The sequence below is a fragment of the Dipodomys merriami genome, unplaced genomic scaffold (assembly GCF_024711535.1).
Source record: "Dipodomys merriami isolate MVZ:Mamm:240054 unplaced genomic scaffold, mDipMer1.0.p SCAF_5, whole genome shotgun sequence".
NCBI lineage: Eukaryota > Metazoa > Chordata > Mammalia > Rodentia > Heteromyidae > Dipodomys > Dipodomys merriami.
This window is the reverse complement of record NW_027206068.1, coordinates 702616-715499: the sequence shown is the minus strand read 5'-3', so window position 1 is coordinate 715499 and position 12884 is coordinate 702616. Positions and strand designations below refer to the sequence as shown.

The 12884-nt window shown below is 40.5% G+C and overlaps 1 protein-coding gene across 3 annotated transcripts in view; it reads left to right on the top strand.

Moving 5' to 3' along the window:
• Egfr (epidermal growth factor receptor) overlaps positions 1–12884 on the top strand; it is a 199349-nt gene that overhangs the window by 144339 nt on the left and 42126 nt on the right. For all 3 annotated transcript variants that reach the window (XM_069995962.1, XM_069995961.1, XM_069995963.1), the window contains exons 9-15: positions 290–416; positions 534–607; positions 1918–2008; positions 4097–4296; positions 5062–5194; positions 7139–7229; positions 9837–9994. In XM_069995962.1, the coding sequence (XP_069852063.1) occupies positions 290–416; positions 534–607; positions 1918–2008; positions 4097–4296; positions 5062–5194; positions 7139–7229; positions 9837–9994 (874 nt within the window). The remainder of the gene's footprint in view (positions 1–289; positions 417–533; positions 608–1917; positions 2009–4096; positions 4297–5061; positions 5195–7138; positions 7230–9836; positions 9995–12884) is intronic.

Genomic DNA, 12884 nt, shown 5'->3' with positions numbered 1-12884 from the left:
GAGCAGGAGCAGAGGCATGCTTGCAGCACAGGGACCGCCCTAGACAGAAAAGGGAAGAAGAACAAACATACTTAGGAGTAGCCCAGACTTAGCCCCAGTGGGATCCAATGAAGAGAATTTGAACCACTGAGAGCATCCACTTTTGCCCTAATAATGCCAAAGTCTTGGTACCTAGGTCATTGGGCAGGGGTTCATGCAACAAGAATTCCCTTTCTGCTCCCATCTGCCTATGGAACTCTTGTATTCTTAATTCAACAACTATAAATGGAATAAATATCTCTCTTAACAGTTTGTAATGGAATAGGAATTGGTGAATTTAAAGACACACTCTCTATAAATGCTACAAATATCAAACACTTCAAAAACTGCACTGCCATCAGTGGAGACCTTCATATCCTGCCTGTAGCCTTTAGAGGGTAAGTGACAGCTGAATTACGTGTGCAGAGAATGGTGAATGAAGCTTGTTGTTGTTTCGTTTGTTTTTTAAACTAATACAGACTGTCGATTAACAATCCTTTTGCTATCTGTTTCAGTGACAACTTCACCCATACTCCTCCTCTAGACCCAAAGGAACTGGATATTCTAAAAACTGTGAAGGAAATAACAGGTTTGTACTGAGATATCCAGTAGCATAAGTAGGAAATTAAAATTTTGTAGACATTTTTTTCCCTGGGCATAAAAATACAACTTCTGGTCAGGTGCTAGTGGCTCACATCTGTGATGTTAGCAACTCAGAAAGCTGAGATCTAAGGATCAAAATTCAAAGCCAGTCCAGGCTGAGAAGACCATGAGACTTATCGCTAATTAACTCCCTAAAAGCCAGAAGTGGAGCTGTGGCTCAAAGTGGTAGAGCACAAACCTTGAGCAGCCTAGGCCCTGAGTACAAGCCCCATCACACACACACACACACACACACACACACACACACACACACACACACACACACACACACACACACACACACACACACACACACACACACACACACACACACACACACACACACACTACAGCTTCTGGCCAGGAACTGGCAGATCATGCCTGTAATCCTAACTACGCATGAAGCTTGAGATATGAGGACTGTGGTTCAATGCCAGCTTGGGCAGGAAAGCCCATGAGACCCTTAACTCTAATTAACTCCTAAAAAAACAGAAAGTAGCACACGCACACACACACACACACACACAAATACAGTTTTCATCAATAAATATTAAGCTCTTTGATAACTTTTTAAAAATGCACTTTTCCCCATGCGCAAGGATACAACTAAGCCAACCAAAGCTGGGGCCATTCACAACTTGATGTAGACATTGTGTAATCCTTTGTTCTCCCCCAACTCAAACCAGCAGTGCTGTTAGCCCAGGAACTTCAATGGGTAGAGAGAGCAAAGGGGAACAAGATGAGGGACTGTGGGGGTTTTTTAAGAATCAGAACCTAAACTTCAGTCTTCCATTTGCCTACTGTCAGGCATTGAGACCAAGACTATTACCCAAGTTCTACATTTTTTCATCTCTGGAAAAGGAAATAATTTAACTTGAGTTGAAGAACAAGGTTGACTTGGGGTTTTGAGTTCGATAACGAAAACATTTAAAACACTTTGTATGTGATAACACCTTGATAATTGGCAGCTCTAATCACAGAGGAGCCTATTCAGGGTAGGCGGTTTCTGAGTGGAACTTGGGCACTGTGGAAAGCACACAGTTCCATAGCAGAGGAAAGATGCTGTTTCAAACTTCTGCCTTGACTTGCATATTCACAGGTGCCTACATCCTCAGAGGAGAATTTTTAAAAATCCAATTCAGTCACATTTTCACATTCTTGCCCATATGATAGTCTCAGGAGAATCCTAGACTCATGTCTCCTAGAAATAATTGTCAAGACTTAGGTGTCTGAGTCTTCCCTCTTCTGCCTTTCTAGGGTTTTTGCTCATTCAGGCTTGGCCGGAAAACAGGACTGACCTCCATGCTTTTGAGAACCTAGAAATTATACGTGGCAGGACAAAGCAACAGTAAGTTGACTTCAACTGGAACCTGTTAGGATATTGTCTGGTTTTTTTACTTGGAAATTTGACTTGGAGGAGAATTGCAGAAATAGCCTGAGTTCCCCCACATCCTTGGTTAGAAGTCCAGTCATGCCAGGCTCGTTGCTGTGTGGTAACCTGTAGATCCAAACTGTGATGCCCCAAAACCTATAGGCCTTTCCTGTAAGAAACACCCCCAGCCCACTTCCTGTTACCTGGACTTCCTGGGTGTACGATGGGTGGGGAGGGGCAAAGAAACCCCAGCAGTGGTAATTGCAGGTCTCCTGCAGAGGGCGCATCACTGTTCTGGAACCAGGTTATAGGGAGAGAAAAGAATGAAGAGAAAAGGGATGGAAAGCAGAAGAGTAAAAGTCAAAGAAGGAGCACATGAATTAGACTTTACACGTCTGTCATTAAACACCTTAATCCTCAGCTGCTTTGTTCAATTCTGTGCTAACGGACTCATTCATCATTCTAATGTCAAATGAGCTTCCTGCAAATACAAATCGCATTCCTGTGGTTTCTTGTCAGTTGCAAACAGCAACTCAAGTCTCACCTCACCCCTCTGTCCTGTTGCTCCCCTCCAACTACACACAAAAAGCACAAAGTTTTTCTGTGCTCTGGCTTTACCCAATCTCCCAGCCCTATTCACCAGCACATTCATGGTCCAGCAGCATCTGGTGGCTCTCAGCACTCAGCCTATGTCTTCTTGTGATTCAGAACTTATTTTCCTTTTGTCTGAGTAAGTTTCAGTGGTCAGATCATATAGTGATCAGCTCCTATGGCATAGGAGTGATAACCTTGTAAAGCCTGGGTACCGTATCAGGAAGGAAGACAATGTCGCTGGCCCTGCTGTCCAGATCTTCTCCCCATCTTAGGCATCTTTGCTCAGGGAAAGCCACCCTTTCCAGCCATCCCTCTGAAAAGCTGCTTAGATGTTTTGGCTGTGGTGCTGTTCAAGATGGCTGAATTTATCTTTCTGGATTCAAAGAATCTTCTAACCAAAAGTTCCCTGTATTTAACCTAGATAGGATTCTGGCTCATGGTACCACAAATATTCGTTCATTAAATACCTGACTAGAGAGATGAATGAGTAGAAGGATGGACAGAAAAACATACAATCTTTAAGTGCATTCGGGTGCTCAAATAACCAGAACTCATTATCCATTTCCAGACCAATAAAAATGTAGTAAATAGGGCTGGAAATGGTTGTGTACACCTCTTCTTCTTTTGTTTTTTGTCAGTCATGGGCCTTGAACTCTGGGCCTGAGCACTGTCCCTCAGCTCTTCAGCTCAAGGCCAGCACTCTACCACTTGAGCTACAGAGCCACTGGTGGTGTACACCTCTGGTCCCAGTGGGACAATTAGCTCAAGACTCTATCTGAAAAAAAAATAAATGAAAGCTGTAAGGACTGTCAGTGTGACTCAAGGAGTAGAACAATTGTATAACAAGAACAAGGCCCTGAGCTCAATCTCCAGTCCCAGAAAAGAAGAAGTAAATAAAACAGATTAATGACATGAAGGCATTGATTCATTCTGCCTTTCTAAATGAGCCAAATCTGGGTTTTCTTTGAAGGAGCTTCAGAAATCAATTACTGTTCTAAAAGTCATAATACATATCTTTTTTTTTTAATTTTATTTTATTTAAGAACATACTGTACAGAGGGGCTACAATTACATGGGCAGGATAATGCATACATTTCTTACCAAGCATTGCAGCCTCCTCCTTTGTTTACCCTTCACCTCCCTTCCCAGCCTCCCCCCTCCCCCCACCCAATTATACCCCCCTCCCCCCCCACACCGACATTGTAAAGCTGGTTTTTACATGACATTTTGTACTTCTCATTGTTGCAACAGGTCCACCTGAATCCTTAAACGACTTGTTTGTCCCCATCTCCTCCACATGTTATACAGACATCAAATATAGTGAAAGCGGGGTTATATGGTATTATTTACAACCATTGGAATGTAGCTTGTAGTGTAAATCTGAGTGATCTAGAAAAGTGAAATAAAGTTTTTGGTGACATGTCATTTTCATCACTGTTTACATTGCTGTTTTCCTTCTACTCAATTCAGTGGTCAGTTTTCTCTTGCGGTTGTTGGCCTGAACATAACGTCCTTGGGATTGCGCTCCCTCAAGGAGATAAGCGATGGAGATGTAATAATTGCAGGAAACCGAAATTTGTGTTATGCATATACAATAAGCTGGAAAAAACTACTTGGGACTTCGGGTCAGAAAATCAAAATCACAAACAACAGAGGTGAAAAAGACTGCAGTAAGTAGGCGCTTTCCTTTTTGATCACATACAGAGTTTGTGTAGGTCCTTTATCTTTAGGTAGACTATGAAAGGGACCATTCCCAAACATTTATGCTTTTCATTCCTTAAGCAAACTAATATCTGTATATTCCTAATTGTGAAGTCATCATGTGAAACTCATCAGAATTGTTTTCATATTATTCCAATTTCATAGGATAAATTTGTACGATTCATTTGTAATTTGAAGAACTAAGTTTAGCATTAAAATTATATCACATTTTTACTTGTAGGTTGCCCTACAATGTAGTTTCTGATGACTGTGTTTACACACACACACACACACACACACCACAGAGGAACTGGGAGACAATTCACACTAACATTTTATCCTCTGATTTTTTGGAGCCAAAACTCCATTTTTGAAGCTGGTCTCACTCTCCTGGCGTTTGGGAACCTGTCACTTAATCACTTTATGCTTTGGATTCCTCATCCATAATAGTGCTTTGCGGGGAATCTTTACAAATTCTGTATATGAAAGTCTGCATATGGTACACACGACAAGTGAGCACAAAATTCCCTATTGACTCAGTCAGGTGTGGCATTCATCATCAGAATGCCACCAGTGATCTGGTCCAGACAACAGTGGTATCTCACAAGGCAGAGGAACCTCTGTGTCTCACTCCTTTCAGATGTACTTTGAGTATCTAGGCAGAGCACATAGTCCCTAAGGCCGATGGTGCTCTTCTCCCTATTCCATAACTTTGACTTGGTGTGACTTCTCAGAGGCCACAGGCCGTGTCTGTCATCCTTTATGCTCCTCGGATGGGTGCTGGGGCCCAGAGGCCAGAGATTGTGTTTCCTGCCAGAATGTCAGCCGTGGAAGAGAGTGTGTGGACAAATGCAACATTTTTGAGGGGTAAGATGTTGTTTTCATAGTTGTTCTGTTCTTCAGGTTGATTCTTCTTTCTTTTTCATTTGTGGTTATACTATGGTTGTCTTTGGTGTGTTAGGGTTTTTTTGTTTTTATTTTTGGCAAATTGTGCATCAAGATAAGAAAGAAGGGAAAGGTTTTTTTCCAGCCCAGTTATGTACTAAATCTCTTTTTTCCTGAAAATACCTTCAGATTTTCAACCTGCACAGAGCTCCCAAGACATAGAATAAATAAGAGGAATGGCTTGGAGCAGTGCATCGGTCTTTTCTTTGGAAGCTTCTATTCCTGGTCTATGGAAATCTAGCAATGCAGAATATACTTGTTGGTTAATTTTTTGTGTTGTGTGTCCCTACCACATACTGAGCACTGAACAGTGCAAATAATTGTACATATAACCAGAGTCAAGGAAAGGAATGAGTCATATAATGTTTGTTGAATTTAGTTGCAGCCAAGTACAACCTTAGATACTCTTAGAATCTTGATGTGAATGTGAGGCTTTGTGTTGAGAACCAATAGTGATAATTAAAATAAAGGAGCTAGAAGGTCGACTGGAGGTCCAAGAAGAAAAAAGGCTTTCTTTTTAAAACAAAAATTAACAAAACAAAAAAGGCAAAATTTATGGATAAGAGTTCCAGGAATTTCAGGTGGCTCTAGAGAATCTTTATCCCTGTTTCCCTGAAAGAGTATAAACTGGCTGGAATTTGGAATTCTAACATGTTTAGACGAGAATGGGAAGAGAAGTTCAGTTCAGAAGCAATAATCTGGTTAATAGGATCATGAAAATTTGCATAAATGATAGTGCTGTTTCAACTTCAAGTAAAGACTGTTGGCACAATCCTTGCTGCTACAAGTCGACATTTACGTCCTGTTTTTCCTCTTTAACTTTCTTAAGAGACAAGGAAATTAAAATAACAGTATCCAGAAGCTCATGTCCTTCTGTTAGGTGTAGAGATAGATACTGGGGGTCCAGTTGCATCTGTTCCCTCTGCAAAATTGGCTCTTTAAGCAAAGTGTGACCCAGAGATGAACCAAAAAATAAATCTGGGTTGGTTTTGTTGAATTACTGTCATATGTCTAATGAGAGGATATATGGCACTTCATGTAACAAAGCACTCTAGTTAATTATAAAGCAGATTTCAGTCTTAACAATTGCTGCAATGATTTAGTCTTTCCAATAAAAATTCAGCTTCTTGCTGGGTATCAGTGGCTCATGCCTGTCATCCTACCTACTCAGGAGGCTGAGATCAGATGAGCACAATTTGAAGTAAGAAGGAAAGTCCATGAGACTCTTATCTCCAATCAACCACTAAAGAGCCAGAAGTGGAACTATGGCTCAAGCACTAGAGTGCCAGCCTTGATTGAAAACATTAAAGGACAGCTCTGAGGCCTTAAGATCTAGGCTTAGTAGTGATGAAAGAAAGAGAGAGGAAAGAGGGAAGTAGAGAGGAAGGAAATTGGTTTCTTGTTTAACTTTAATCTACATATTGTGAGGAAATCTGAAGATATTCTAGCAAAATTTTACACATCTGTGTTCAATTCTTACTGCTTAGAGTAATAGACTTTGATGAATTTGAAGTGTTCCTCCTTTCTTTCTTTTCCTGTTCTGTCCACTTCAGTATCTGTGAGGTAGGCATAAGAGAGAAGGGACATCTTATAAGAACTTTTTTTTCCCACATTTGGCTTGCTTACCTATTATACAGAAATTATGACTATAGAAAAATGGAGGAAAGGTGCTTTGATTGTGAATGAAGCATAGGGGCTCACTATTCTGGGAAAAAATAAGGATTGCATTCATGACATCAGTGCATTATATTACAGGGTTATCTAAGTGTCCTGTCTCTTTGACTTTTATCTAATATTATTTTGAATTTCTGTGTGTCTCAACCTCTCAAGAGATGGTATAAGTAGTTCCCTTCTTCCTTCTCTCAGGGAGCCAAGGGAGTTTGAGGAGAACTCTGAATGTATCCAGTGCCATCCAGAATGTCTACCCCAGCCCATGAATATTACCTGCACAGGCCGGGTAAGAAGCACCTCTGCAGTTACCCATCCCTGTTTCCTGGGGAAAAGCCTTCACATCGATGACCCAAGTCATCCTTCTCTGAGGACATCCATCCAAGCCTACCTACCTCCCAAGGGAGAGGTAGAGAAATCTGACTGCTATGACAAAGTGCCTGTGTTTGAGAAAAATCTCACCCCCACCTGTGGAATGCCTTTGCCTTTCTGGTTCAGCATCCCAAGCACATTAAACTGTGTCTGTTCTCTTTTCCGTATTACAGAACAGTCTGTGCTGAACTTCGACTACCCTCAAGTCAAACATCAAATTCTTGTGTAATGTTCCACTTAAATTCAAGAATTTCAAGAATTTTCAAAGAAAATCCTAGCAATTAAAAATAGCCGGGTGCTGATGGCTCATGCCGTAATTCAGGCTATCCAGAAGGCTAAAATTTGAGGATCTTGGTTTGAAGCCAGCTTAAGTAGAAAAGTTTATGAGCACCTTATCTCCAATGATCCAGCAAAAGTCAGAAGAGTGTGGTTTATGTGATAGAGGTCTGACCTTGAGCTAAAAAGCTAAGGGACAGGGCCCAGGCCCTGAGTTCAAGCTCCCAAACTAGCATAGAAAACAAAAAAATTTCTTTCCTACATGTTCAGTTGCAATCTTGTAAGAAATGCAAGTGTGACTTCTAGTCCCTCTAAAAACAATATCATAATGGTGTTAACTCTTGGAAGCATGTATATACAGAGCTCTGTTTGGATTTGAGCAGCCATATCTAAATCTACTTATTGGAAACAGTTTTCAGAAGTTGTCATTAAAGCAGGCAGAAGATAGTAGGACCAGAGGCTAGGTACAAAGCAAACCATTCATTTATAGGTTTGCATGGCCTTGGATTAAATTTTCATCCTCCTAATGAAGTAAGTATTGCTGCTGAAAGTCTTCCAGCTGGCTGGCTCCAAGTAGCCTCAGCCTTTGAGTGGACAAAAACAAGACATTAAGGAACATACCAAAGGGAACACCCTTCCCACCGTAGTACTTCTGCCCCCTTAGGAAGTATGAGGCACACACCCAAGGACACCCGACATTTGTATCTCCTATCCCTTCTCTGCCAGCAACTTTCCCATGCCACTTTTCAGTCCCCGTTTACCTTTTGGTCCCTGGAGAAACACTGATGTTGGTTTTCTTAAATTTGCCTCAGGAGGCATGTCTTGTCTCAATACTTCCTTTGAACATCAGATAAAATATTCAACAAGGACTGAACAGGGAGAGATGAAGGAGAGAAATGGAAAGAGTGACATTGATCAAGAGGCATTGTACTCATAAACTGACATGTTGAATTGAAACTGCTTTGCACAACTACTTAGAAATAATTTTAAAATTAAAAGGCAGGAAAGACTGACCAATAAGGCTGGAAATATACATACATATATACAAGCCAATATTATATTAATATGCTATATTAATAGAACTTATTTATATAATTATAATATAATCATATTTATTTAACATAATAATTATCTTTATATAATATAATTATATTTATTGTATATTAATATAATATATTACATATATATACAAACCAATATTATATTAACTAAAATTTATTGAAGTATAGTTTATTATATGTCTGTATATCATATGTATTTAATCTTTCTTTTACTAATATCTTCACTTATATTATGAAACTTTATTGACTACAGGCTGGGATCCTCAGGACTTAAAGAGTAACAAAATAGTAACAACTATTCATTTAGAGAGTAACCAAATTGTAGTGATTATACATTGGGGTTTTTGTTGTTGTTTTGTTTTATTTGTTTGGTTGTTTAATTATATTTTCTTATCTTTAAGTAGTTGTGCAAAAGTTACCATATGAAAAATCAGTTTAAGCTGGGTGCCGGTGACTCATGCCTGTAATCCTAGCAACCCAGGAGGCTGAGATCTGAGGTTTGCAGTTCAAAGCCAGCCCAGGCAAGAAAGTCCGTGAGACTCTTATCTGCAATAAACCACTAGAAAACCAGTAGTGGTGCTGTGGCTCAAGGGAGCTGAAGAGCTGAGGGACAGCACCCAAGCCCAGAGTTCGAGCCCCCTGACCGATCAAAACAAAAAAATCAGTTTATAAGTACAATGCATCTTGATCAATGTTACATTGGTTTTTTTGTTTGTTTTTTTGTTTTGTTTTTGTCAGTCGTGGGGCCTGAACTCTGGGCCTGGGTGCTGTCCCTCAGCTCTTCAGCTCAAGGGTAGTGCTCTACCACTTGGGCCACAGCACCACTTCTGTCTTTTTCTGCTTATGTGGTGCTGAGGAATTAAACCCAGGGCCTCATGTATGCAAGGCAAGCACTCTACCACTGAGCCACCTTCCCAGCCCAGTAATTGTTTTTTAATTAATAAATTATAACACACATATGCAGTTAGATGTTATATATGATTACAGAGTAAACAGAAATTCTATTTGAATCAGAAAGTAAGCTACTTGATGTGATCCAAATCAATCAAGAGCAATCATAGGCTTGTTTCATACTTTAGGAACTTCTATAACATTTGACTTTTCCCCCCTCATGTTAAATAAAATGTTACTTCCATTTTGACAAAGAAGGTAATCATTCATAAGGACTTTTATGCAATCTGATACAGGGACCAGACAACTGCATAAAGTGTGCCCATTACATTGATGGCCCTCACTGTGTTAAGACCTGTCCAGCTGGTATCATGGGGGAAAACAACACCCTGGTGTGGAAGTATGCAGATTCCAACCGTGTCTGCCACCTCTGCCATCAGAACTGTACCTACGGGTGAGTAGGAGTTTGAGCACTGTGAACAAAAGCCCGCCCCCCCCCCGCAACCCCGAAAGCATGAAATGATTCCTCATCTGTAAAATCATACTATGAAAATAGCTACCAGATTTGTAGGCAGTGGATTACAAATACCTGTATTTTGAGTCAGTGAACTTAGGTGTTTTGTCCCTCTAGATACAGATTCAGCAGTGATATGTGGAAGGGATGTCTTGGTGTGAGAACTAATGTCCTTCTGCCTCTCAGAGGTTTCTTGCATAAGGACTTATGTGCAGATAGAAGAGAAAAAAATAATACAAAGAGAGCAGAGGTCTAGACCACTGCTTCCTCTGCCTTTTCCTGGATTACTAGTTAGGATGACGACTGGAGTGTGTGTGTGTGTGTGTGTGTGTGTGTGTGTGTGTGTGTGTGTGTGTGTGTGTGTGTGTGTGTGTGTGTGTGTGTGTGTGTGTTAGATCTAATAAAAGGTAATATTGCTTAGAACACACTTTTAAAGCAAATTGATTTTTAAGTGTTACCATGTGAAGCAAAACTGTTTTGAGCCAGGCACCACCGGTGTCTCATGCCTGTAATCCTGGATACTGAGGATGATAATATCTGAAAATTGCAGTTCAAAGTCAGCCCAGGCAAGAAAGTTTGTGAGACACTGTGAGACTCTTATGTGACTTCCAAAAAGTCAGAAGTGGATCTGTAACTCAAGTTGTAGAGCACTAGCCTTGAGCCAGAAAATGCTCAGAGACAATGCCCAGGCCCTGAGCTCAAGCCCCACGACCTTTACAAAAATAAGTAAATAAAAACTATATTGACTCGAATTAGCAGAAGTGCTTTGATTACACTTATCTTATTTCCTAGAACAATGAATTTAGCAATCAAACCAGACCACACTTGACATTCAGAAGAGGAATTGAGTTGTTAGAAATGCAATTTCCCATTTACTTGTTTCACTTTTCTTTGCCTTTTCTTTTCTTTTTTTCTTTTTAGTCTCATACCAGAGCTTGAACTCAGGACCTCAAAACTCTCACTTGACTTTTATGCTCACAAGTAGCACTCCACCACTCTAGATTCTAGTCAAACTTTTTGATAGTCAATTAGAAATAAGTCTTGCAGGCATTTTTTTTCCTAGACCGGCTTTGAAATGTGAGTTATTAATATTACAGGCTTCAACCATAGGCTCCTAGATTACTTGAATTTCTTAAAGTGCTCAGTCTTATTTGGAATATTATCTTTCTTTCTCTGGATCTATCTATGTCTTCCTGCCTAACTGAATCCATTTGTAAATTGGGACAATAATACTACATAATCCATAGGTTTTTGTTAATATGTGATCATGAGTGAGCATGGATCAATTAGTGGTAGCACTCATGATAGTAGTGGCAATGGTTGTAATGAGATGGTATTAACAATAGTGGTGAGGGTAATGAGGAAAGTAACCATAGTGACGGAGTTGATGGTTGTGATGAGGTAGCATCTAATAACAGAGATGGTGGTGGTGGTGGTATTGGGGTAGTGATTGTAATAATAATGGTAATAACTGGGGATGATGTTAACAGCAGTGATGGGGTAGGAGTAGTGATGCTGAGTGTTAATAAGGTGGTAGCAACAAGAGTGGTAGTTGTGATGAGTTAGTATTATGGCAGCACAGACCAGCAAAGATCATGACCACTTTTTAGAGAGGATAAAAAAAAAATTTTTGCCTGTAACTTGAACAAGGCTAGTTCCAGAAAGAAGTTCAGATGACAAAGAAGGGGAGAATTTGAGTTTATACAAGTTGGTTTCACACACACACACACACACACACACACACACACACACACGCACGCACGCACGCACGCAAACAAGTCATTAATCTGCAAGACAAAAGTCAGGTAGAGACGACATCAACTCCAGGCCAGGTGTGCAATTTCAAAAATACCTTGTAGACTTCCTGTTATTGATCCAATCGATCCAGAGAGCCCCACCTGGTCTGCCTGAAGCTCACATTCCAATGGACAGCCTCACCTAGCCACATTCTGGCAAAAAAGCCTTTGTCGGGAACATAGTTATGAGGGAAGTGTAATGATGTCTGTTTCAGTAGTAGTAATGATAATGATGTTGTGGCAGTGAGGAGGTGGGCGTAACCATGGTAGTGATGGTAGCGATGCTGATAGTGGTTGTGATAGTAGCAATGCTGATAGTGGTTGTGATAACATGGCAGAAACAGTGATGCTGACAGTGGTGGCAATGCTGATGTCATAGGAACAGCCATCAGCGCTGCTGGTGGTCGTGATGGTCATGGGGTAGTGATAACAATGTAATGGTGATAGGGTGGCAACAACAATGCTGACAATGGTGAGATGGTAGTAAAAAAATAAAACAACAGTGCTTGTGATTACAATGGTAGCAATAGAAATAATTTCAATTATGGCATTTAACATAATTAGTCAATTACCTGGTCATTTCTTCAAACATGAACTGTCTGTCTCCCTTGGATCTCACTCACCACAGCTTCTGCTTAGGCATTCCTGCAGGTTTTCTAATGTTACTTTCAGGAACTTCTTGAAACATTGCATGAGGTTCAAGTTGCACTTCCAAGCTGCCATCTCTAAACAATGTTTCCAGTGTGTTTTACTCAACATTAGTGCCAGCATACTGTTGAGCAGAGATGATCATGCGTTACAGGGACAGTGCAATGATGGGTGATTTTCAAGGAGGTTCCACCTTTATCCATGGCCAGGTCACTAAAGGATCTCATCTCTCTCTTTGGCTGTTTAAGCTTGTGTTTGGTTTATGAATGAAAGACAAGGGCATTGCAGGAGCATGCCTGCGTTATCTGACACCACAGAAATGTGGAGGAAATGTGGAATCTAGGCCCTGAGAACCAAGAAGAACTAGGTGTAAAGATCAGAGCCTA